Here is a 27,877-nt window from a genome sequence, read left to right as displayed (position 1 = left end):
TACTAGATACTAAAGGATTTGAACTGTTATCTCTATAGGGTACAGTACATACTAGATACTAAAGGATTTGAACTGTTATCTCTATAGGGTACAGTACATACTAGATACTAAAGGATTTCTGGGACCAAAATACCATATCAGAACAAATAATGGTCTAGGGCTGCAACTATAGATTATTTTCTTAGCGGTTATTCTATTGATAGTCTATATCCCCCAATTAGTCCCAAAAATACCAAAACATTGCCGAACCACACGATGCTGGTAAATCTGCCATTTTTGCATCTTTTGGGAAAGTTTTGCTTGACACGCATAAATTATTTGACCCAAAATGTATCATTGTTGTATCTTTTTAACTGCAGAGAAAAATGAACTTTTATAAATCCTTTAACATTAGACCGGACGGGGCTGGGTTTTGTTGTGATCACATTATGTCCGGGTCTACTGTTCTCCAGAAGTCATAGGATCACCCAAAGGTTGGCGAACAGCGCCCTCTAGCATAAACCATTGAAAACACACACACACACACACACACACACACACACAAAAAAACACACTCGTCAATTCGTCAACGGCAGGCTTGAGCCTCGGGGCCAATTGTGAGACGAGTGCACTCGTCAATGGTCAGTCAATGAGTTAATCACCGACAGACCTCTTAACTTTGTCCCCCCTTTCTGTCTCCAGATGGCCGCTCGTCCCATTTGCCTCGCTCTCTCCTGGGCTCGGACGTCTCGGGCTCCGCCTCCGGAGCCCCCCTGACGGGCGGCGGCGGCGGCGGCGAACGCAACAAGCCCTCGGCGCCCATTCACTCCAGCCAGCCCGTCCTGTTCACCTTCGACGTCCCCGCCGTGCGCCACTCCACGCACCACGGCTCGCTGTCCAACAGCGCGCCCCAGGACTACCTGCTGCTGCACCAGTGCATGAGCCGCAAGACTGAGAGCTCACGGTAAGGAGGAGGAGGAGTAGCATTAAGACCATTAAGACGCGGGGGAACGCATCTGTCTCATTTTAGATTTGAGCTATAACAATTGTTTTATACTTTGGGCTATTCAAAAATAGCAGATATTCAAGCTCGTAGTGCGGCACTCTTGTGGATCTGCTATTTTTTTCTTATCTTGAACATTAAATGTTCAAGATTTTTCAAAAATAGCAGAATAGCAAATAGCAAAAAAATATTAAAAAGAAAATGTGTATTCAAAGATTTGCACACATTTTGTGCAAATCTTTGAATACACATTTTCTTTTTAATACATTTTTTTACTCAAATCTTTGCTTCTGGAGCCCCCTGGAACAAAACATTTTACAAATGTTCGCTTTAAAAACTATATATTCAAAGATTTGCACACATGCTCACGGTTTTTCAAAAATAGCAGATCTACACGCTATGAGCTTGTAGATCTGCTATTTTTGAATAGCCAAATAAATCTTAAAATGACAACAGAGGGGGAGACATTATTCTTTACCATATAAGCCCTATATTAATATACCAAAAACGATATACATTTTTTTTTTTACTAGCATCATGTCCAGGGGGTGTTCTTGTACATTAAGCTGCCTCATGCTACACAAACAGGAGATAGGCTCCTGGCTGCCCTATGGCCCACATGGCTCAGGATCCATTGCTCCCCAAGGCTACTTAAGCCCTATGTGCAGCAGTAGTGGCTCAGGGACTCTGCCTGATGACCCAAAATCCTAATATCTCCCCCCTGGCCGAGGGGGAATTCGCCTTCAGGCTAGTGGATACAGTCAGTGTTGGCTTTCCACACCGGAGACCCGCGGGTTTGAATCCCGGGGCGTTACATTATACACTGTACTTCTTCGTATGACAAATTAGCGAAAATAGCCGATCTACAAGCTCACAACACGTCTCTGACACGTTGTGGCACACTTGGACACTTTGTATTCACACATTTAGAAAGTTTGCCCAAAATAAGGTGTTAATCCATTGAGACGATTCTACAAATGTCTTCTAAATCCCAACAGTATTGTGAAAAAAAACCTATGTTTCTATATCAGTGGTTCTCAAACCTTTTCATGTCAAGGACCCCCAAAATTATATTTATTTGGCCGCCGGCCCCCATCTCAAAATATCTTGTTCCAGGGACCCCCATGAAGCAAAGAATAGAGTTAAAAATGTTTGCTTTAAAACAATGTATATTCAAAGATTTGCACACATTTTCATAATGTTTCAAAAGTAGCAGATCTACAAGCTCGTAGTGCGGCACCATCGGCTATTTTTGAATAGCCAAAGTGTAAAATAATGTTTTTTTAGCTCAAATCAAATGTGGTTAACATATTTTTGTATTCATTAAATTGTTAAATTGTGATATTATCAAACATAAATATCAAACATATCAGACAGTCTGATTGAATTTATTCTGACCAGAAGCAGGGATAAAACGGCCATAAAAAAACGAATGACACGAGTGGGGGTGTGTGGGGGTGGGTGGGGGTGTATCAAAAGCAGAGGCACGGACCCCCCCCCCCATCCCCCCAGCAAATCGAACACTTGAGGGTCACGACCACCCCCCCCCACCCCCCCACCCCCAGGGCATCCTGTGTCGGTTTCCTGGCCATCCCATAATGCGGGTCAACGTACAGGCCCCCGTCGTGGCACTTCCTGGAAGTGGAAGCCCCCCTCAAGGGGCTTAGGAGGACCACCGTTTCCGAGGGAAGTGAAGCCTGATTGATATACTTGGACGTACGGCGGTGTAGCTCAGTCTGGTTCTCAAAATGTTTCTGTCATTTCAAAGACCCCCAAAAGGGTATTGTGGCCGTTTGTGCCAGTGACCCCCCCCCCATAAGCAGGGTTTTTGTTGCTCTGGTGCACCTATAACCTTCATATCGCCGCTGTTCTGTCGGGGCAGAAACCTCTTATCTCCATATTTTTACTTTTGCGTTTTCTCGTAAATTAACCCATTGAGACCTGAAGCCGATTCTACACGTCTCCTAAATCTCAACAGTTTTCTGAAAAACGTATGTTTCTATATCAGTGGTTCTCAATCTTTTTCACGTCAAGGACCCCCAAAATGATATGTATCTGGCCGCGGACCCCCATCAAAATATGTTGTTCCAGGGACCCCCCAGAAGCAAAGATTTGAGTTAAAAATGTTCGCTTTAAAAATATATATATTCAGAAGATTTGCACACATTTTCACGATTTTTCAAAAATAGCAGATCTACAAGCTCATAGCGCGGCACTCGGTGCCGCGCTATGAGCTTGTATATCTGCTGTTTTTGAATAGCCAAAAGTGTAAAATAATGCTTTTTTAGCTCAAATCTAAAAATGACACAGTTCCAGGTCTTAATGGGTTAAATTAACGTCCCACTTGATCATACTACAGCGTCACGCAAAAGTAGCGAAAGTAGCAGATCTACAAAAGCGACGCGTTATGTATTATGTCATGCAAAAATAACAATCTGCTATTTTTGCAATTAATGAAAATGTCTGCATATAATGACATCCCCAAAACCAGGGTTCATTTTGTAATTAAGCCTTGGGCTTAGAGGAGATGTATAACAATGTGTAGGCAATCTAGGCATCACAATATTATTGTTTCAGTCACAGTGTTATTGTTTACTGACCTTTCAAAATGTTCATACGAGGGTCATACATAGTTATTAAAAACACTGAATGACTTTGATGTTACAATAAAACAACTTACTTGCATACACACACACACGCACGCACACACGCACGCACGCACGCACGCACGCACGCACGCACGCACGCACGCACGCACGCACGCACGCACGCACGCACGCACGCACGCACGCACGCACACACACACACACACACACACACACACACACACACACACACACACACACACACACATAATGACAGATCATTATAGCCAACCCTTTTTTTTCTCTACTTTAGCGAGCTAGCCAAAGTTCTGATTACATGCAGACTAATGTTTGCATGTAATCAACGTTCATATTTCACCCATTCATAATAGTCCTCTACTTCTTATGTCCAGGTTTGTAATATTGGTCCAATACATCAGTGGTTTTCAACCAGTGGTCCGGGGACCACCAGTGGTCCTTGAGAGAGTACCAGGGGGTCCCCAGCAAAATTAGTTCATAGCATCACAATCATTTTTAACCACTTAGCTTAGGCTATTCAAAAATAGCAGATCTACAAGCTCAAAGCGCGGCACCGAGTGCCGCGCTATGAGCTTGTAGATCTGCTATTTTTGAAAAACCTTGAAAAACAGTGCATATCTTTGATCATTTATATTTTTTAAAGCGAAAATTAACTGATGTCTTTGCTTCTGGGGGGTCCCTGGCACGAAACATTTTCCAATGGGGGTCCGCGGCCAAATGTATATCAATTTAGGGGTCCTTGGCATGAAAAAGGTTGAAAACCACTGCAATACATCATCTCCAGTGGAGATGATCTCCCCAGAGTAGGCTGGCTTGCTGCCGGTGCCATGATGTGCTTTAGCCTGCATCCTCCTTACTAGACCATACCCGGTCGGCGCAGCGCATCCGTGGGGGGATATGCGCACATGATCTGGCAACCCGGGAGGCAGTTCGTCCCATAGCTGGGCAGCCCCGTAACCATGGCGACATTCTTTGGCGACACAAAAGCGCTAATAAGAAGCTGAGATTTGATGAAATTGAAAAACGGGCTTCACAGTTAAGTTCAGATGGTAATGGTCAATGGCTGTGTGCAAAATCAGAGCAATTGGTCCAGCCACTGAGGAGAACCGGGTAGCTTCACTCACTCACTCACTCACCACTACAGACGGACGGACAGAGGTTACTAGAATTATAGTAGGATAATCGCAATTATTTTTGCAGAATCGTCATAATCAATTCCTTGTTAAAAAATTACATATTAAAAAGAGAAAAAAAAATAGTGGAAATAGCCGATCTATAAGCTCAAAACGTGTCGCATCGCGAATATAAATATATTTATATCATTATTTTTAAGTATAAAGTAATTAAATACAGTATGTGTTATTTGTCATATCTGCCCTGTGCAACTTTTGTTTACGAGAGCTAAAAGTTACGAAAAGCAAATATGTCATTTTTATTCATAATGTTCCATTAATTTTCAACGACAGAAACACAATTAAATCGCTAATCGCAATTATTTGAGTGATAATTAATCCTCAACTTAAATTTGTAATCGTGACAGCCATAATAAGAGCAACACACCGTTGTGTACAGTATGTATGGTACGTGGTTCTTGGAACTGGGTGTGATGACAGTACAGAAGCTGAGCAGAATGTTAGTGACATAATGTGCCTTCAGCCTGCATCTTCCTTATAAGAGCAACACACTGTGCTTGTTTGCGAGTACTGTAGGCTAACTAATTAGCCTATTATATGTATATGGGTTGTGTCGTTGTCATTTATTTTACTCAAAGCTCCAGAACATGGAGCGCTGTTTTTCAGGAAAAGTGGTTGTATTAGGGTTTGTTTGTTTGTGTGTGCCTCGACGGTGTGGGCGGTAGAGTATCCGCTATCTTCAGTCCAGCCCTGCTGGTGCGATCAATGAACATTTTTAGTTGCACTGGACAGTTTTTTTGTACGCATGTGCCGCCCAAATTGAGTGCACTCTGGAGCCTTAACCCATCCTGAAGCCGATTCTAAATGTCTTCTAAATCCCAACAGTATTCTGAAAAACTTATATTTCTATATCAGTGGTGCGCTCAATCTTTTTCATGTCAAGGACCCTCAAATTGATAATAATTTGACCGCGGACCCCCATCTCAAAAGATTTTGTTCGAGGGAATTGCACACATTTTCATGATTTTTCAAAAATAGCAGATCTACAAGCTCGTAGCGCGGCACTCAGTGGCGCGCTATGAGCTTGTAGATCTGCTATTTTTGAATAGCAAAAGTGTAAAATAATGCTTTTCTAGCTCAAATCTAAAAATGACACAGATGAGTCCCAGGTCTTAATGGGTTGTTAATGATATGAGAGAAGATTTGGAAACATCCGAAAAACAATATAGGGCTCAAGTGTTTAAATTGTTCCTCATTCTGCTGGGGACCCCCCCTGGAATTCCACCCCCAAGGACCCCTTGGGGTCCCCGGACCCCACTCTGAGAACCTCATGGCATACCGTCCGTAGCTGATCTACAAGCTCACAACGCGCCACATCAGTTAGGCATGAGCCGCGCTGTCACCAGCTATAACAGTTTAGCTGACTTGAAGATCAGCCTACACAACACAGAGAAGTTAGAGAAGAGTGTGGGTGTGTATCGTATTGCGTCAGACAGTTTGTGTGTTTGTCAGCGTGCACTGGATGTGGTTGTGAACACGTGGTTCAAGAAGTACTCAAGATTGTCTTACTTGGGTAAAAGTAGCAATACCTCAATATAAAAATACGCTGTTAACACAAGTAAAAGCCCTATGTTCTAAAATTGAGTAGGAGAACATTTGAGGAGTAAAAGTGCAAAAGTATTGCAATAAAAATGCACTTAGAGTACCAACAAGCTCACAACGATGCGACGCGTTGTGCGTCGCATCTTGGAGATCGGCTATTTCGCGCTTGGAGATCGGCTATTTTCAACTAGTCCAAGTATGACATGAGGTTAAATCTGCAAAGTAAACTAAAGCTGTCAAATAATTATTGTGGAGTAGAAAAGTACTAATATCTCATTCTGAGATGTGGTGGAGTAGAAGTATAAAAGTATGAAAAACAAAATGTAATACTCAAGTGCCGTAGTTGAGTAAATACTGTGTATACAGTACTTGTTGGTTGTGAGTGTGTTGTGTGTGTGTGTGTGTGTGTGGGTGTTTGCTGCTGGCATGTGTAGGTGTCAGGGTTGTGGAGTGCGCGCTTGTGCATGTGGGACGACTTCCTCGTAATGCCAGTCTGGTATACATACAGTATCTCATACTCTAGAACCATTGCACAGGCCCAGTTTGTACCGTGGATGCAATTTCAGTTTTACATTCCCTTTACCCCATTAAGGCCTGGAACGCATCTGTGTCATTTTTGGATTTGAGCTAAAAAAAAGCATTATTTTACACTTTGGGCTATTGAAAAATAGCAGATATACAAGCTTGTAGATCTGCTATTTTTGAAAAATCGTGAAAATGTGTGCAAATCTTTGAATATATTATACATGACATTTTTAACTCAAATCTTTGCTTCTGGGGGTCCCTTGAACAAAATATTTTGAGATGGGGGTCGGCGGCCAAATACATATCATTTTGGGGGTCCTTGACATGAAAAAGGTTGAGCACCACTGATATAGAAACATACGTTTTTCAGAAAACTGTTGGGATTTAGGAGACATTTGTAGAATAGGCCTCTCAGGTCTTAATGGGTTAACCCATTGAGGCCGATTCTAAAAATGCCTTCTAAATCAGTAGTTCTCACACTTTCAAGATAAAAAAAATAAATAAAAATAGCAGATCTACAAGCTCACAGCGGCTCACTTCGTGTCGTGCTGCGAGCTTGTACATCTGCTATTTTTGAATAGCCGACGCACAAATCTAAAATGACAGAGGTGCTTTCCCGGTTAATGGGTGAACCGTAGGAGGAACCGTAGCAGAAATAGTAGATTAAGAATCACCAACATTTCCCCACGGCCCTCATAATATTTTATTCAAGTTGTATCAAAGTGTCTCATATATTCTGTCATCTACCTCAGCAGTCTTGCAGCGCGAGAGTTATATCAAAATCCAAGTGTATTTGGAAGTAGTGAACAGTGAATAATGAACTATAGGGCTGGGCAATGCAGACAAAATCAAACCTTCATATCGATATCGTGACGATAATTTCGTATTGTGACAATATCAATTATTGTTTTAACAGGGGGTCCGCCAAATCTTTGTGTGATATATATATTTTTTTACCATAACCACTTGAACCCTAGCATCCCTTTTCTGAACATAACTTTGGCCAACAATAGCAGATCTACAAGCTCACAACGCCTCGCGCTGCGAGGCGTTGTGAGCTTGTAGATCGGCTATTTTTGAAAAAGAGTTATAGGTGTAGAGGGAAAAAAGAGCAGACCAAGTAAACAAAAAAAGTTGAATCTGAAACACAATTTTACACAATATAGAGTAGGGGGGTCCCTGCTTCATCTCTCTCTCAACTAGGGGGTCCTTGGGCTGAAAACGTTGAAGACCCCTGCTATAAATGAAAGATAGGCGCCTGTACTGTACACACAGCCAGTTTGCTACAGTAGGTGAGATAATGAACAGCAGTGTTGTTTACAGAACAGCAGTTTGTCATTAACATTCTGCTCAGCTTCTGTACTGTCATCACACCCAGTTCCAAGAAGCTCCGTACCATACTACTGCTGCTGCTGCTGCTTAATGACCATGTCATTGCATGCACGGCACATGATCAATGATTGAACCTGCAGCCAACCTGCACAGCTCCAGACACGTGTACCCATATGTAGGGCTGCAACTATCCAATATCTTCTTAGCGGTTATTCTTTTTTTTTCTTGTCATTTTTTCAGGATTTTTTTGTAATTCTGGGCACTACTCTCCCTCTGCCAGCCTAGGGAGAGCCCAGAACTGAGCTCATGCCTCCTTCAATGCATGAGGAGCTAGCAAGCCGCTTCTTATCACCTGACAGGGGGGAGTTTCCCCGGTAGGACGTAGCGCGTGGAAGGAACACGTTATTCCAACCAGTTCCTTTCCCCTCCATCAAGGCTGACCAGAGGGAGGCAGTATAGAGACCAGGATTACAGCATGTTTTTGGTGAGGGTACCTACCCTAGGAGACACGGGGAGAACATGCATACTCACACAGAGCCAACCCCACCTAGGGTATGGGCACTGATGACGCAGTGGAGCGGACACGCCCCCAGCGCCCACAGCGTCCACAGGACCTTCTAGAGGTGACAGCACTACCGACTGCGCCATCGTGCCCCCCTCTTAGTGGTTATTCTATCGATAACCTTTTTTATTAATCGAACAATCGAGAAGTGTGCACATTCGTAGATATTTTCTTCTTTTTTTTTAACGGATACTCTGATTAACCACTCGAGCTCTATTTTATACAGCACGTCATGTTACCGTGTTCAGTGTCGTGCAAAAATAGTGAAAATGTCTGATGTACAAAGCTCATAACACGCCAAGGCCAATTCCTCACAAGGCTTTGTGACCTTTATAGATTGGCTATTTTGGCTTTTTTCTTTGTTGCGTCCATTTCCTACCGGAGTGAACCCGGCTCTTCCACCACTTAATTCACCCGTACAGTAGCCCCCCCCCCCCCCCCCCCCCCCCATGTGAAAGGCAGGAGATCAGACCTCATAATCCACCTGATCATCTGCACCCAAGTACATTGGGTGCAGATGTTTATGTCTGCGTTTGCCACTGATGTTGTACATCACTGGTTGTCAAAGTGGGGGTCCGGATAAAGGCGCTATATAAAATGCGGCATTTATTTTATTATTTAGCTGGAAAAAAAGTTGACAAATGGAGCATCCGTGGCCAAACACATATCAATGTGTGTGTCCTTGACGTGACAATGTTTGAGAATGACTCTTGTGCATAACGGATCTGTTCTGACAATCAACACGGGAGTGTCAGGTGTCAGGGGTATGGGGGTGAGAGGGGAATGCCATTCCAACGGTACAGCCGTGGGTTAATGATTACAAAGGGGTCCCTGCGAAACCATGGTGACGGCAAGCAGAAAGATGAGCTGAGTTATTGATTAATGCTTATATTCCATCCAGACCGTCTCCCTGTTAGGCTCTAACGGTGCTGCATGGAACTGATGCAGAGCTGCCGCTGGCCATTCAACACTGAGTCATGTTATGTTATTCACAGGGCATTAACCACTTAAGACCTGAAGCCGATTCTACATGTCTCCTAAATCCCAACAGTTTTCTGAAAAACGTATGTTTCTATATCAGTGGTGCTCAAACTTTTTCATGTCAAGGACCCCCAAAATTATATGTATTTGGCCGCGGACCCCCATCAAAATATTGTGTTCCAGGTACCCCCCAGAAGCAAAGATTTGAGTTAAAAATGTTCGCTTTAAAAATATATATATTCAAAGATTTGCACACATTTTCACGATTTTTCAAAAATAGTAGATCTACAAGCTCATAGCGCGGCACTCGGTGCCGCGCTATGAGCTTGTATATCTGCTATTTTTGAATTGTAAAATAATGCTTTTTAGCTCAAATCTAAAAATGACACAGTTCCAGGTCTTAATGGGTTAACCACTTAAATGCTATATCGGCTCTGTCGGGTGGAAACCTCATTATGTCCAAAACTGTTACTTTTCAGGATTCAAATTCATAATAAGTAGCAGAAGTGGCAGATCCGCAAGCTCGAAACGCTGTAGTAGCCCCAGGCACCCCCAGGGGTCTTCACTTGGTCCCCTTTATTTTTTCCTGCTACACCACAGTTTGATATGCTTTATGCGGCACAGACCCCCCATTTGATAGGATTTTCATCTCTGCGACCCCCAATCTACACTGTAAAGTCTTAGAATCAGAATCAGAATCAGAATCAGATTTATTGTCACATCACAGGTTTACAAGGTAAAAAAGTGGGTGAAATTCGTTTTTGTACAACACTCCCATCGCAACGTTAGATTCCGTAGAAAGAAGAGTGGGGAGAGAGAAAAAGAAGAGGGGTAGGGGGTTAAGTGGGAAGGAGATCAACAGAGAACAATAGAAGGCCAAAAACAAGTTATCTACATATTTACAAAGTACCTGAGATAAGAGACAAACTAAGGTGCCTGAGCATAGCAGCAATGTATGTATACTGTGCATGATATATAGAGTGTTGTGTACAAATGGGACGGGTCCATTTGGTCCCAAATGTACATCCTCTATGAGTTACAGACCGGTATTATATAACTCCTCAAGGCCCCCCGGAGCCCACGTTGAGAACCATTGCTACAGTATACATCAAATCTCTTTTCCACACCCTGTTGAAGACCAACGCTCTACACAAACGAGTCATGATTTAGTAGCCCTGTCCTCAAGGACACATCCCACCTCTGTCCTCTAGTACAGTGGTTTTCAACCAGTGGTCCTTGAGAGAGTACCAGGGGGTCCCCAGCAAAATTAGTTCATAGCATCACAATCATTTTTAACGACTTAGCTTAGGCTATTCAAAAATAGCAGATATACAAGCTCATAGCGCGGCACCGAGTGCCGCGCTATGAGCTTGTAGATCTGCTATTTTTGAAAAACCTTGAAAAACTGTGCATATCTTTGATCATTTATGTTTTTTAAAGCGAAAATTAACTGATGTCTTTGCTTCTGGGGGGTCCCTGGCACGAAACATTTTCAAATGGGGGTCCGCGGCCAAATGTATATCAATTTAGGGGTCCTTGGCATGAAAAAGGTTGAAAACCACTGCTCTAGTAGGCCAGAGAGAGAGAGAGAGAGAGAGAGAGAGAGAGAGAGAGAGAGAGAGAGAGCTTTGCTCGGGCCTGGCTGGCCAGAAATGTCCAGCAGTCGCTCCACTTGGCACTGAAGGTCAAGTCCTACAAAGCAGCTAGAATAAATGAGCCATGTCCCAAGGGTGCCTAACCCCCGGCCCGGGGAAACTGTGGGAAAGTAATAGTGCTCGCCCTGTCAACGTTCCATGCCATCTCTCTGCCCCCTCTCTCTCTCTCTCTCCCTCTCGCCCTCTGCACAGCAGAGGCGTGTGAACGTGTCAGCGTGTTTAATCACAAGGCCAGCAAATAACCTGGATATGCTTTTATAGAAAGGTGCTCTAGTGTCGCGTGGGATGTTCCCCCGAACCGCTAGTGCTGTAAACAGCAGAAGTACAATCATCTAGCCCCAAACTGGAAGTGCGGCAATGACCTCTAGTGGTCAGCCAGTGAAAGGTACTGTTAAGTGATTTTCTTTAAAGTAAGTGTTAAACGGCTCTATATATATGCTGATGGTAATCATTCAGTAACAGGTGTGTCCCTGTCTCTCCAGCTATTTTACCAAGCTGAAAACACATCTTCAGGTCAGGATACCAATTTCACCCACTCAGGAGACAGATCTCATCCATTACATTACATTACATTACATTAGTCATTTAGAAGACGCTTTTATCCAAAGCGACTTACAAAAAGTGCATACGGGATACAGAGTAAACAAGTACAATTTAAAGTGATTAAATAAATAAATGAGCAGACAACATTTGAATTGGATCACTCTGCTGATCGATGGGTGCTCTCTGCTGACGGAAGGAAATTGGTGTCCCACCTGAAAATGTATTTCCGTTTAATAAAGAGCTGGTAAGACAACTGTTTGTGAATAAACACAATCTATAACAATGAGTGATTACAGAATACAGTGTTAACCTTTTTATTTAAAAAAAAGTGTTTTAACAAAAGAATATCACTTGTCTTACACCACCTTTAATTACAAAATCGTTATTCACTTGGGAGTTTTTGGGAGACTTAGAGCAAGGGTTCCCAAACCGTTTCAGGCCTCGACCCCAAATTTACTTAAAGAATAATCATATTTGAACTGGGGACCACCCCCCCCCCCCCCCCCCATACACCACTTGGAATTGTAGGCATTACATTTAGTTTGACTCGGTTCCACAGATAAATATTGTGAAAATAGCCAAACTACAAGCTCAAGCTTTGATGATTTGATGATTTGTTGCCTGAATCTGTGTGTGAGGTGGGAAAAGTACTTTTTTACTTAAGTAAAAGTATCAATACTGCAATGTAGAAGTACTCTGTTACAAGTAAAAGTCTGGAATTCAAAATTTACTGGAGTAAAAGCACAAAAGTACCAAAAAGTTTGAAAATAGCAGATCTACAAGCTCACAACGCGTCGCGATGCGACGCGTTGTGAGCTTGTAGATCTGCTATTTTCAAATAGCCTATGTATAAATGTATATGTGGTTAATGTATGTTTTATAATGTAATAATTTATATCTGCAAAGTAACTAGTAACTAAAGTTTTCAAATAATTGAAGTGTAGTAAAAGTACAATATTCGCCTCTGAGATGTAGTGGGGTAGAAGTAAAAGTACAGTACTTGAGTACACATACTACTTGGTTACTTTACACCACTGTGTGTGTGTGTGTGTGTGTGTGTGTGTGTGTGTGTGTGTGTGTGTGTGTGTGTGTGTGTGTGTGTGTGTGTGTGTGTGTGTGTGTGTGTGTGTGTGTGTGTGTGTGTGTTCTGTGTGACAGGAGTGCCAGTTTCTCCCAGGCCACGCGCAGCAGCAACCTGTTCATGAGCAGCGACTCTGCGGTGCAGAAGCTGTCCCACGGCTTCTCCCACTGCCTGAACGGCATGGGGGGGCAGCTGCACGGCTTCTACAGCCTGCCCAAGCCCGGCAAGCACCACCACCTCCCCATGCGCGCCGACTCCCCACAGGTACGGTACCTACAGCTACTGTGGTTCTCAAACTATTTTTTCAGGTCAAGGACCATCCAAAATTATATGTATTTGTATGATATGTAATTTTTTTTGGTATTTTATTTGTATGTATTTTTGTATGTATTATTTTATGTATTTCTTTATGTATTTCTATGTATTTTTTAATGTATTTTTTAATGTATTTTTTAATGTATTTTTTAATGTATTTTTTAATGTATTTTTTAATGTATTTTTTAATGTATTTTTTATGTCTTTTATTTTTATGTATTTTGTATTTTTGTATTTTTAATTTAACATTTTTAACTTAAATCGTTGCTTCTGGGGATTCTACAAATGTCTTCTAAATCCTAACAGTTTTCTTTTTTTTACGTATATGTTGCTTTAATATCAGTGGTTCTTTTTCATGTCAAGGACCACCCAAAATGATATGTAATTTGTCCGCGGACCCCCCATCTCAAAATATTTCGTTCCAGGGACCCCCAGAAGCAAAAATGTATATATATATATATATATATATATATATTTTATTTTTTTTATTTTTTTTCATTTTTTTTTATTTAACCTTTATTTAACCAGTAAAAACACATTGAGACACAGTCTCTTTTTCAAGTGGGAACTGGCCAAGATGCAGCGTTAAATTTACACAGTCTAAGCTTAACATACAAATACAAAAACAAACAACAAAATAGTCATCCAAGATACATCACAAATACATAAGATAACTCCTAATGATACACTTTTCACAATAGAAAAAAGCCAATAGTCAAACAAGAAATAGTAATACACACAGTGTACAACCAATACAAATAACCAAGAACCTACCGCTAGGCTAGTAAACCTCCGGACAGGCGGCACCGCCGCGCTATGAGCTTGTAGATCTGCTATTTTTGAACAGCCAAACCAATCTAGGATGAAATAAAACATACTCTCGCCATGCCTTTCGGCCTGGAGGAGACAACAAATGCGTTCCTGGTTTGAATGGGGGGTTAAATGCCTACATAAATGTGTGTGTATTGTAGGAGGCGTGCTACGTGCTGCCCCGGGGCTACAGCTCCGAGGGACCCTCGGGCGGAGGCCTGGGCGATCTGGCCGACTTGGAGAACGAAGAGGTGTACACCTTCAAGACGCCCTGCAACACCCTGGCACAGCACGCTGGCACCGAGCGGTAGGCGTTGGCACAGTTATTATTATTACATAATCGCTATTTCTTTTTTTTTTTTTAGATAATCGCAATTATTATTTTTTCATTGATCGTCTGAATCGTTTTTGTTCCGTTCATTTGTGTAAATGAATCTGTTGAAAAATTTAAGCGGAAAATAAGCCGATCCACACACTCTCAACTAAGATGAGCTTGTTGCTTTCGCAATTTTTTAAAAACTTTTATTTAAAGTGTCAAATTGTTAAATTCATTGTCTGTTTTGGGCATGGAACAAAAAAAAAGGTGGTTTATTTTATATCAGTCATTTCTTTGTGTAGTATGTAAGTGATCTGTCATATCTGCCCCGTGCAACGCCTAAAAGGCAAACACATTTTTTTAATGTTTTTATTTATATCGTCTCTGTCGGGTGGAAACCTCATACTGTAGTCCAAAACTGTCACTTTTCAAGCTTCATTCAATTCAATTCAATCAAAAAAAAAATAGCAAAAGTGGCAGATCTACGAGCTTGAAGCGCAAAGCGACACGTTTTGAGCTTGTAGATTGTTGATGCTTTAACATGAGATGCGGTAGTGTGATGAAAGTAGGGCGGTTCATTTACGAAAAAAAGCAGATAAGAGGTTTCTGCGCCGACAGCAACGATATGTTCCATCGATCATTGCCGTAACCATTATTTTATACATTGGGCTATTCAAAAATAGCAGATCTACAAGCTCGTAGCGCGGCACTCGGTGCCGCACTTGTAGATCTGCTATTTTTTAGAAAAAAATTGAAATTGCCAAAAAACACGATAAAAAAAACACAATAATTACACGACAGTGAGTCGTCAACTGAAGTAAATCTCATGCTCGTGAAAAATAGCAGATATACAAGCTCGTAGCGCGGCACCGAGTGCCGCGCTACGAGCTTGTAGATCTGCAAAATGTTTTTTAAATTGTGAAATTGCCAAAAAACACAATAAAAAATCACAATAATTACACAACACTGAGTCGTCAACTGAAGTAAATCTCATGCTCGTGACTTTTTAGCGTGACCGAGCGGCCGACAGACAACTACGACCTCCCCACGCCGCCCGGCTCCTTCTACCAGATCCCCCGCACGTTCGACAAGAACCACAACGCTCTGCCCCCGGGCGGCGGCACCGGCAACGGCACCGCCGCCTCGGACTCCAACACGGCGCCGTCGCTGTCCGCCCCGCCCCCCCGGCCCCCCAAGCCCAGCCAGGGGGGGGGCTCGGACAGCCAGTGGGGGAGCCCTCAGTCGGCGGGCAGCGGCGGCGGCGGTGGCCACAACGGGGAGGCGACCGCCACGCACGCCGTGTCGGTGATCCCTCGCCGGAACACGCTCCCCGCCGTGGAGAACATCAGGTTGCACAGAGGTACGTGTTCAGGGTCAGCAGACAACAGTGGTGGAAAAAAGTACTCACATGTTTTACTTAAGTAAAAAAGTATCAATACTGCAATGTAGAAATACTCTGTTACAAGTAAAAGTCCGTAATTCAAAATGTACTTGAGTAAAAGTACAAAAGTATTGGTATCAAAATGTACTTGAAATACCAAAAGTAAAAGTACTAAATGTTTGAAAATAGCCTAGGTATAAAATAGGGCTAAAGTGGTTAATGTGTAGCCTGGGTGCCAGCCTGCTTCGCTGCGTTCGGCGGACTTTTTTTCTCTCTGCGCTTCTCAGTCTGGAATGCCCCCGATTGACTCGTCTTGTAGAACTACACAGGAACTACATATGTTACGTTAGGCAACGTCGTTGCTGATTGGATGTTGTTCAAACGAATGACGAATCAAAACGATCACACCGTTTTTTTTGTCCCGCCCCGCACCACAGACCAATCAGAAGCCACGGAAGGTTTCGAACCTTGGCTGCTGTGTCCCGCCTCCTGGAGATAGGAGGCATTCCAGACTGAGAAGCGCAGAGAGAAAAAAAAATCCGCCGAACGTAGCGAAGCAGGCTGGCACCCAGGCTAGTTAATGTGTGTTTTATAGTGTAATAATTTATTTCTGCAAAGCAACTAGTAACTAAAGGTTTCAAATAATTGTAATGGAGTAAAAGTGCAATATTTGCCTCTGAGATGCAGTGGAGTAGAAGTAAAAGTATTGGAAATTGGAAATACTCCAGTAAAGCAACAGTACCTCAAAACTGTACTTAAGTACAGTACTTGAGCTCCTGACACTCAACCTTATAACCACTTAAAACCCCTATATGGTTGACCGGAGTCCCTCAGGGCTTTGTACTAGTGTATTTTCTGTTTTCACTCTACATTAGGCTAGCTATTTTTTGCAGAAAATATCCGATCTACAAGCTCTCATTGTGTCACGTTGGGGCCACGTCTCAGGGACTTGGCCCTGACAAGACTTTCAGCCGTGAGATTTATTTTTTCCTTCCAATCCATGAACACTGCATTGAGTAGGCACTTCCTCTTGTTTCATTCTCCCCCCCCTTCTCTCTCTACCCCCCCCCCCCCCCCCCACCCCCTCCTCTCTGTCTCTCTCTTAACGTACATGAGTAATATTTAGTCGGTTATTGGTTATTATGTCAGTTTTTATATATGTTCGGTTAACCCATTAAGACCTGGAACGCATCACTTTAGATTTCTTTGGCTATTCAAAAATAGCAGATATACAAGCTCATAGCGCGGCACCGAGTGCCGCGCTATGAGCTTGTATATCTGCTATTTTTTTTAGATAAAAAAAAAAAAACTGTGTAGGATTTAGAAAACATTTTTATGAATCGCCTCTCTCTCTCTCTCTCTCTCTCTCTCTCTCTCTCTCTCTCTCTCTCGTGCTGCTGATGGTAAGTCCATCAGTGGAGCACAGAGACAAAGAGAGGGTCAGTGTGTTCTGCCTGCCTCCATCGTCCCGCTAATGAAATTCAAGCCACGCGGACTCTCGCTCCAGAATGCCTCGTTCCAGACTGATAAGCAGTGAGGGAAAGAGAAAAAAAGAGAGAGAGAGAGATAAAAAGGAGGGGGAAGAAGAGAGAGAGAGAGAGAGAGAGAGAGAGAGGGATAGAGCTCCACTCACAATGCAGGGTCTCTTCTCTCTTTAGTACGCTGGTGTTCAGCCCCCGTCCTCAGGCCCCGTGCGTATCTATGAGACAGGAAGTAACCTCTGACCCAATAGTTAGTGAGACCAACGGAGGGGGGGGGGGGGGGGGGTCCATACACCTGTGCCATCCACTGACACACTGGCTCTCAACCTGGTGGGCCGCGAGGGTATTGCAAGTGGGCCCCCACATAATTGACAAAACACTTAAGATTCTAAGGATAATACATCATTAAAGGAGTAGTTCACCCAAAAAAATGACTTATTTTCTATCACTTACACACCACGTGAAGGATTGAATTCATGGAGATGTTTTAGTTTATGTCTCATTCCTGAGCCAACAATTTGATGACCGGTGGGTAGGAGACTCAAAGGAGACATTTTGAGTCTCCTACCGGATACAGCATCTTTCCGCCCGTCATCAAATGATTCGCTCAGGAATGCGACAAAAACAAAACAAAAAACACTCTGAATTCAATGCTTCATGGGGTGTGTGATTTTTTTGGGGGGTGAACTGCTCCTTTAATATGCCTCTTGGCCAGTTCACACTTGTAAAACAGACTCTAGTCTCTAGTTTACTGGTTAAATAAAGGTTAAATAAATATGTAAAGCAGAATATAGGAGCTATTTGAACTTCTTTTAACAAACAAAGAAAATGCTGCACCTTTCATTTTTCTCTGTGTTTGCACCCACCAGGCTCGTCCTTTGAGACCAACAGCCATCACCGTCCCATCTATTTCAACAACGCAGGGCAGTCTGTGGAGTCGGTCAACGATGGCTTCAGCTCCTACCTGGTCAGTAGCACCACGCTCTGTTTTCATCATACCCTCGCTGTCGGGTGGAAGCCTTGCATGTCCAAAACCGTTCCTTTTTTATTATTATTTGAAGCCATTAAGACCTGAAGCCGATTCTACAAATGTCTTCTAAATCCCAGCAGTATTCAGAAAAAATCGTATGTTTCTATGTCAGTGGTGCTCAAACTTTTTCATTTCAAGGACCCCCAACAATTATATTATATGTATTTGGCCGCTGACCCCCATCTCAAAAAATTTTGTTCCAGGGACCCCTCAGAAGGAAAGATTTTAGTTAAAAATGTTCGCTTTAAAACAATATATTTTCAAAGATTTGCACACATTTTCACGATTGAAAAAAAAATAGCAGATCTACAAGCTCGTAGCGCGGCACTCGGTGCCGCGCTATGAGCTTGTAGATCTGCTATTTTTGAATAGCCAAAGTATAAAATGATGCTTTTTAGCTCAAATCAAAAAGTGACACAGATGCGTTCCAGGTCTTAATGGGTTTTAAAAAATAATAATAATAAAATGTCCGATCTACAGATACATTGTGGCGTGTTGTTAGCTTGTAGATCAGCTATTTTCCCTACGTCTGTGTGACAAAAACATAGACATTTTAAACATGGAGATACAGTACCAGGTTTTTTACTTTCTACTGTTCCTTTTTTTTTGAACCACAGTGCAGTACACACAGTCACATTTTATTCAATTTACTTGCACAATAGGGACCCTTTTGAGTTGTCATATGGCACTTACCCTGCAGACATCACCTGTGTTCCCTGAATCCATCAGCCACTACTATCCAAACGTTCTCTTTGTTCGGCTTCAGAACATCTGACAGTATGCCTAGCACCTATCAGTACTTAGCAGGTCACACAATGGACCTTTGATATGCCGGGGTTGCGTACAATAGCTGCTGTCGACACTCAGCAGCTTTTGTAAGCGTTGGTGTAAGTGGCGTGAATGGTTGTTTTTTTTTTGATCGATGCGCAGTGGTGGAAAAAGTACTCAAATTCTTTACTTAAGTAAAAGTACCAATACTGCAATATAAAAATACTCTGTTACAAGTAAAAGTCCAGAATGAAAAATGTACTTGAGTAAAAGTACAAAAGTATTGGCATCAAAATGTACTTAAAGTACTAAATATTTGAAAATAGCAGATCTACAAGCTCACAACGCGTCGCATCGCGACACATTGTGAGCTTGTAGATCGGCTATTTTCAAATAGGTATAAAATAGGTTTAAAGTGGTTAATGTATGTTTCATTATATCATAATTTATATCTGAAAAGTAACTAGTAACTAAAGTTTTCAAGTAAATGTAGTGGAGTAAAAGTACAATATTTGCCTCTGAGATGTAGTGGAGTAGAAGTAAAAGTATTGGAAATTGGAAATACTCAAGTAAAGTACAAATACCTCAAAATTGTACTTAAGTACAGTACTTAAGTAAATGTACTTAGTTACTTTCCACCACTCGATGCGCGAGGTAGACGCACTGAGCTCTCACGGATACGCACGGCCAGTGGTGGAAAAAGTACTAAAATGTTTTACTTAAGTAAAAGTATCAGCACTGCAATGTGGAAATACTCTGTTACAAGTAAAAGTCCGGAATTAAACATTGAGTAAAAGTACGCAAGTATTGGTATCAATATGTACTTAAAGTACCAAAAGTAGAAAGTACTCATTATGCAGAATGTCCCATTTTACACGTTTTGAAATGTATAAAAATGTATTACAATCTTTTGAAAATAGCTGATTTATTTTCAATCTATTTTCAAATGGCTAAAATGTATATATGGCTGAAGTGGTTACTGTATGTTTTGTAATAATAATCAAAGTCTACAAAGTAGACTAGTAACTAAAGTTTTCAAACAATGGTAGTGGAGTAAAAGTCTGGGGGTCCATTTTGGGGGTCCTTGACATGAAAATGATATAGCAACAAAACTGCTAGGATTCACAAGACATTTTGTAGAATCGGCCACAGGCCTTAATGGGTTAATAATTGAATTAGTTGGATTAACCTGTTGTCTCCACCCCCACCCCAGAGGACCAAGGCTCCTCTGACGCGTTCGGACAGCGGTAACTCGGAGGACAACTACGTCCCCATGAACCCCGGCTCGTCTCCGCTCAGCGCCGCCCTGCTGCTGCCGGCGGTGGCGGCGGACAGCCCCAAGAACCTGTACATCCCCATGAGCCCCGGGCCGCACCACTTCGACTTCCCGGGCTTCTCGGCCACGCTGCCGGCCCCCCGCAAGGGCAGCACGGCCTCCATGTGCCACGCCCGGCCCGCACGCCTCAGCGACGTCACGCCGCCGCCCGTCAACCGCAACCTCAAACCCAACAGGAAGTGTGAGTGTTCATTCATTCATTCAAGCGGTGGTGGAAAAAAGTACTGAAATGTTTTACTTAAGTAAAAGTATTGATCATGCTACTACAGCGTCACACAAAAGTATCAAAAGTAGCAGATCTACAAGCTCGAAATGCGGCTATTTATTTTTTTAGAAGTAACAGTTTTGGACATATACGGTTTCCACCCGACAGAGACGATAGTCGCCTGGTAGCAATTATTTGAGATAATCGCGAAAATTATTTGCATAATTGTTTCCTTCATATGTATGGATTTATCTGTTGCAATCGTGTAAATCGATTGTTATCATTTTTTTAGGTTTTTCAAAGTATAACATTATTATGTTTTGGCCGTAGTACATTATTTCTTTTGATTATTGGTTACCAGTCATTGTTCGTGATTTATTTGTATATTACAGTTATTTGTTCTGCTCTGTAGTAGTTCTGTTTACTTTTTACTTTTTACTTTACTTGAGTATTTCCTTTTTTTGATACTACTACTCCACTACAGCAAATATTATACTGTTTTTTTTTTTACTCCACTACAATTACTAGTTACTTTTTATTTTATGCCTACAACATATAGAGGATATTGTGAGTGTGTGTTCATTGTTTACGTCCTCAACTAATTGGTCCACTATGGCAGGGGTCTTCAACGTTTTCAGGCCAAGGACCCCCTAGCTGAGCGAGAGATGAAGCAGGGACCCCCTCAATATCAAATTAAAATTGTGTTTCAGATAAACTTTTGCTGCTCTTTTTTCCCTCTACACCTAACTCTTTGCCAAAAATAGCCGATCTACAAGCTCACAACGCCTCGCTGCGAGGCATTGTGAGCTTGTAGATCGGCTATTTTTGGCTAAAGTTCTTCCCAGAAAAAGGATGCTAGGGTTCAAGTGGTTAATGTAAAAAAGAAAAAAAATCATATCACACAAAGATTTGGCGGACCCGCTGTAGTAACTCTGAGGACCCCCTAGGGGTCCCGGACCCCCTGTTGAAGACCACTGCACTATGGTGTGTGTGTGTGTGTGTGTGTGTGTGTCTCCTCAGAGAGGACAATGCATGGTATTGACGCTGCAGTGTGTGTCTGGGTGTTTTTTCCCACAGCAAAGCCAACACCTCTGGATTTGAGGAACAACGGCATCATTGACGAGCTGCCATTCAAGAGCCCCGTCACCATGTCCTGGACCAGACCCATGTGAGTCCCTCTTATACAGTTGGTGCCTATAATGACTTTGTCCTTTTTTCTTCTAGCATCTCATGTGTGTCACGCAGGGCATGTGTTACTTCCACTCTGTGCCACTAGGGGCAGCAGCGGGTCCTACTGCCTTATCCCACCCACAGCAGACAGCAAGAATATTTTAGTTACTAGTTACTGTATCCTCTCCAAACTGTACTGTACATACTTTACTTTACACTTTTGTATTATGTTTTGACACTTGCTTTGGAAAATGTAAACGTATGTTTTCTCATGCCAATAGCTCATTTGAATTGCGAAATTGTTTGTTTTGGGTTTTTTAGGCACCGTTTTCCCTAGAAAGACGGAGAAAGATCCTGTCTGTTGCTTACAGTACAAGATGTGACATTTATATTAAGCAAAATATTAAGCAAATAAAGTTAGATCGCATGATGCTGAGCTAAACATTAGTTCAATTTCAACGTCTTAATTGATTAAACGAGACGGGAAAATGGTCTGTTTTTTACTAAAAAAAAAATGTTTTACTAAATTTGGAACTAAATTTACTGCGTGAGCTGGGTTGGCTGCATGGCGCAAATGAGACAAGTGATAGTCACATGAGAAACCACAAACTCACTAGGCACTAGTTGCTACAATAATGAGCAGCGTGAGGCGTTGTGAGCTTGTAGATCTGCTATTTTTTTTTGTGGCTAAAGTTGTCCTCCGAATAGGGCTTCAGATTAGGGGTTCAAAGTGGTTAGGGGTTCAAAGATTTGGCGGCCACCCTGTAGTAACTCTGAGGTCCCCCTAGGGGTCCCGGACCCCCTGTTGAAGACCCCTGCTTTAATCCATTTAGAGCATCTGTGTCATTTTCAGATTTATTTGGCTATTCAAAAATAGCAGATATACAAGCTCATAGAGCCCATAGCTTGTAGATCTGCTGTTTTTGAAAAATCTTGACAATTTGTGCACAACTTTGAATATATATATTTCTTAAAGCGAACATTTTTAACTCCAATATTTGCTTCTGGGGGTCCCTGGAACTATAGCAACATACTGTTAGGATTTAGAAAACATTTTTAGATATGTATTTGGCCGCGGACCCCCATCTCAAAATGTTTTGTTCCAGGGACCCCCCAGAAGAAAAGATTTGAGTTACAAATGTTTGCTTTAAAAATATATAGATCCAAAGATTTGCAAAAAAAATCACAATTTAAAAAAAAAATAGCAGATCTACAAGCTCATAGAGCTCATAGAGCACAAAGTGTGCATAGCACTTCGTGCGGCGCTATGAGCTTGTAGATCTGCTATTTTTGAATAGCCAAAGTATAAAATAATGGTTAAGTGGTTACACAAGATGCCTTCCCGGTTTTAACCCATTAAGACCTGGAATTGTGTCGTTTTTAGATTTGAGCTAAAAAGCATTATTTTACACTTTGGGCTATTCAAAAATAGCAGATCTACAAGCTCATAGCGCGGCACCGAGTGCCGCGCTACGAGCTTGTAGATCTGCTATTTTTGAAAAATCGTGAAAATGTGTGCAAATCTTCTTAATATATATATTTTCAAAGCGAACATTTTTAACTCTATTCTTTGCTTCTGGGGGGCCCTGGAACAACATATTTTGATGGGGGTCCACGGCCAAAAACATATAATTTTGGGGGTCCTTGACATGAAAAAGATTGAGCACCACTGATATAGAAACATACGTTTTTCAGAAAACTGTTGGGATTTAGGAGACATGTAGAACCGGCTTCAGGTCTCAATGGGTTAAGTAAGGGTTAAGTAATACATTTCAGTGTTCTTCCACTGCTGTTCACGGCCCCTCAACTTGTGCTCATATGTGTCCTCCAGGCCCGCCATGAACTCCATGTCGTCGCAGCACTGTCGGCCCATCTCCACGCAAAGCATCACCAGCACCGACTCTGCAGACAGCGAGGAGAACTACGTGGCCATGGTGAGTTAGAGCTCCATTTTTATTTGAAAATGTATTAGAGCAGTGGTTTTCAACCTTTTTTGCGTCAAGGACCCCCAAATTGACACATATTAGCCCAGGGACCCCCATTGGAAAAGATATGCCATGGGACTCAAACATTTAGGTTTATTGGGGGTCCCAATCTACACTGTAGTATCATCATCAGTGTTCATTTAACTCTGAGAGTGTACAAATGGAACCAAATGGACCCGTTAGGGTCCATTTGGTTCCATTTGTACACTCTCAGAGTTACAGGCATATAAGGGTCAATTTGGTTCCTAACTATTCATTTGTCTGGGGACCCCCTGGAACCCCCTCAAGGACCACTGGTGGTCCCCGGACCACTGGTTGAAAACCCCTGTATTAGAGGATAAATCCCTTGAGATGTATCATCTCGTCTTCCAGGGGGTCCTCAGGCACAACATACAAACAATGACAAAAAACAATCACAAAACATTCACTAACAACAAAACATACACATAAGGGCTCTCACACCATCCCAGACCGTACTGCATCTGTTATGCATGTCATCTAAAAAAAATGAAAGTAAATGATGAGAAAATAAAAGTAAAAAGTAATCTAAATACAATCAAAAACAAAAATCAGAAACAAGAACAGTTTGTTTTAAGTGAATCAAGTAAGGACATTTTGAAAACAGGAAATGAAATAATTGATCTAATTGCAATTGGTAAATTGTTCCAGTCAGTAGGTGCTTTAAACTTAAAAGAACGTCTCCCAATTTCTTTTTGTATACCAGGTGTGTCAAAATAAGGTTGTTGAGTGTGTCTTGATGGATAAATTGAACTCCATGCAGGTATAGATCATCAGGGGATCACCACATTGTCACCATCTAAGTGTTTACAGCAGTGGTTTTCAACCTTTTTCATGTCAAGGACCCCTAAATTGATAAACATTTGGCCGCGGACCCCCATCTGATTTTTTTTGTGCCAGGGACCCCCAGGGGCAAAGATTTGAGTTAAAAATGTTTACTTTAAAAAAATACATGTATTGAAAGATATGCACACATTTTCAAGATTTTTCAAATATAGCAGATCTACAAGCTTGTAGCGCGGCTGCTATATTTGAATAGCCAAAGCTAAGTGGTTCAAATGACCCCCCAAGGACCACTGGTGGTCCCCGGACCACTGGTTGAAAACCACTGGTTTACATCGTGTGTCCAACCTGTGACTTTTTTCAGGATTCAAATTCAAAAGTAGCAAAAGCGGCAGATCTACAAGCTCGAAACGCGGTTCGAGCTTGTAGATCTGCTACTTTCAGTGCTTTTGTGTGACGCTATGTAGTCTGATCAAGTAGTAGGGCGTTAATTTATGAAAAAAAATCACTTGGGCTCTATTTTTGCCGGTGCCTTACCCCCATTATGCCTAAACTCCTTCGCCATTTTTTAAAAATATTTTTAAAAATATTTTCAAATAGTTCAACTAGCCGATCTACATCGTCAGGTTGTGAGCTTGTAGATTTGAACTATTTGAAAATGTTTTAAAAAATAGTAAAAATAGCAAAGGAGTTTAGGGATAATGGGTAATAAGGCACTAGCGAAAAATAGGGCCCTAAAAGTTAGATATGGAGATTAGGAGGTTTCTGCCCGACGACAGCAACGTTGTGTGTTTACCTTGCTACAGTATATTGTAAGAAGCTCTGGTTAAAGGGGTAGTTCATCCAAAAACATTACTTATTTTCTATCACTTACACACCCCATGAAGCATTGAATTCATGGAGATTTTTTTGTTTTTTGTCACATTCCCACAGTATGCCAATAATTCGATGACCGGCGGTCTTTCCGGTAGGAGACTCTTTGAGTCTCCTACCGGATACATTAGCATCTTTCCGCCGGTCATCGAATTATTGGCATAGGAATGCGACAAAAACAAAAACACCTCCATGAATTCAATGCTACATGGGCTGTGTAATTGATAGAAACCAAGTCATTTTTTGGGTGAACCACTCCTTTAAGAGCTTCTGCTAAATGCCTAAATAGTACATTTTAATGAAACCCTCTCTTGTAACTCATTAGCAAAACCCAGCGTCTACCTCTCCGGTGGTGAGCGGCACCAACAGTCCTGCTCCCAGGAAATGTGGCAACGTGGATTATCTGGCTCTGGACTTCCAGCCTGGCTCTCCCAGTCCACACCGAAAAGTAAACGCACAACTTCGTCATAATTCACTTGGACTTTATTATGCCACGTAAAAGGCCTCAACTGTGGGCAGGGTTGCCAGATATGCTTATTATAATTTCCCCGCAATAATTTATTTGAAAATAGACGATCTACAAGCTCACAACGCGTCGCACCGCGACGCGTTGTGAGCTTAAGACCTGAGACCTTAAGACCTGAGACCGATTCTACAAAATGTCTTCTAAATCCAGTTTTTTGGAAAAACCTATGTTTCTATATCAGTGGTGCTCAAACTTTTTCATGTCAAGGACCCCCAAAATGATATGCATTTGGCCACAGACCCCCATCTCAAAATATGGTGTTCCAGGGACCCCCAGAAGCAAAGATTTGAGTTAAAAATGTTCGTTTAAAAATATACATATTCAAAGATTTGCTCAAAAATAGCAGGTCTACAAGCTCGTAGCGCGGCACTCGGTGCCGCGCTACGAGCTTGTAGACCTGCTATTTTTGAATAGCCAAATAAAATCAAAAAATGACACAGATGTGTCCCAGGTCTTAAAGGGTCGTTAAATAATGGATCAGCTGGATTAGCTGTTGCACCGCTAAATAATGGCCCTCGCGCTCACACTCACACTGTATGTGTCTCTCACCAGCCATCCACATCCTCTGTGACGTCGGATGAGAAGGTGGACTATGTGCAGGTGGACAAGGAGAAGACACAGGCCCTGCAGAACACCATGCAGGAGTGGACCGATGTCAGGCAGTCCACCGAGCCCGCCAAGGGAGTCAAATCCTGACACTGACGCGGATGTCCATACACACACACACACACACACACACACACACACACACACATTGTATTACTGTACTTGTGAGGGCATCGGCATTTTGGGATGTTGATTCTTATGAATGCAATTTTTAACCTTAAGCCTGAAGCGGAAAATAGCCGATCTGCAGGCTCACAACGCCTCATCGGTTATTTTTTGGTACACGACGCTGGCATGCGACTAATAATACATTGGCGATGACTTCAACCCCAACCCTCTAACCCATACGTGGGCAACTGGCGGCCCGGGGGCCACATGCGGCCCTAACCTTCACTTAATGCGGCCCGCAGGTTAATATCACAATACTGATATATTATTGATTTCAGCTGTTACAATTCCAAACATGCAAACATTACCCGCTTTCATTACTTCAGTCTATATTAGTAGCTTGATGACGAGTATAAACATTTTATTGTCTTTTTTATGTCCAACGTATCTTGTATTTAAGTTCATAAAGTTAACATAAGTATAACTAAATGCATTTGAAATTAAATAAAAATCTTATTTTTCAGGATTCCATTTCAAAAATAGCAAAAACAATATTCTGAATTCCAATTCAAAAATAGCAAAAATAGCAGATCTACAAGCTCAAAATGCATCGCATTTTGAGCTTGTAGATCTGCTATTTTTGCTACTTTTGTGTGACATAGAATGAAGAAAAAAGTTAAAATACAGAGAGACAGTATAATAATAAATAAATAAATGTGGCCCTCTGGAGTGAGTGTGGTAAAATAGTGGCCCTCTCCATCATCAAAGTTGCCCAGCCCTGCTCTAACCTCTAAGTGTCTAATCCTAATCCTTACCCCATCCTGAATCTTTGCCTGTTTGTAAGTCTGTAAAAATATATTTGTTTAACCATAACAGCCCAGGAAAATTGTCCTCACAATTTCTATTTCCCCAAGTCGACTATACTTTTAGGGACATGTGGCCCTCATAAGTATAGTAATACAAGTACACACACACACACACACACACGCACACACAGAAACACGTCCGCTCTTATTCCATGTACGTCCAATATCACATCTCTGTCACTGTTACGTGAGGAACACTTGTTGTGGTTGTGAAGGACTACAGACGTCGGAGGAGGAGGAGGAGGAGGAGGAGGAGGAGGAGGACTAAAAAAAGCCATAA

The 27,877-nt window shown here is 42.0% G+C and overlaps 1 protein-coding gene across 1 annotated transcript in view; it reads left to right on the top strand.

The window, feature by feature from the left end:
* gab2 (GRB2-associated binding protein 2) overlaps positions 1-27,284 on the top strand; it is a 129,179-nt gene extending 101,895 nt beyond the window's left edge. Inside the window, exons 3-12 of the mRNA XM_084064389.1 lie at positions 682-943; positions 13,098-13,284; positions 14,307-14,452; positions 15,472-15,821; positions 18,193-18,290; positions 20,335-20,638; positions 21,740-21,830; positions 23,664-23,766; positions 25,817-25,939; positions 26,570-27,284. Of these exons, the coding sequence (XP_083920515.1) occupies positions 682-943; positions 13,098-13,284; positions 14,307-14,452; positions 15,472-15,821; positions 18,193-18,290; positions 20,335-20,638; positions 21,740-21,830; positions 23,664-23,766; positions 25,817-25,939; positions 26,570-26,713 (1,808 nt within the window). The 3' untranslated portion in view covers positions 26,714-27,284. The remainder of the gene's footprint in view (positions 1-681; positions 944-13,097; positions 13,285-14,306; positions 14,453-15,471; positions 15,822-18,192; positions 18,291-20,334; positions 20,639-21,739; positions 21,831-23,663; positions 23,767-25,816; positions 25,940-26,569) is intronic.
* The last annotated feature ends 593 nt before the right edge of the window (positions 27,285-27,877 follow it).

The sequence above is a fragment of the Gymnoscopelus microlampas genome (assembly GCF_963454915.1).
Source record: "Gymnoscopelus microlampas genome assembly, chromosome: 8".
In the NCBI taxonomy this organism is placed as follows: Eukaryota; Metazoa; Chordata; class Actinopteri; order Myctophiformes; family Myctophidae; genus Gymnoscopelus; species Gymnoscopelus microlampas.
This window is presented reverse-complemented; position numbering and strand designations above follow the sequence as displayed.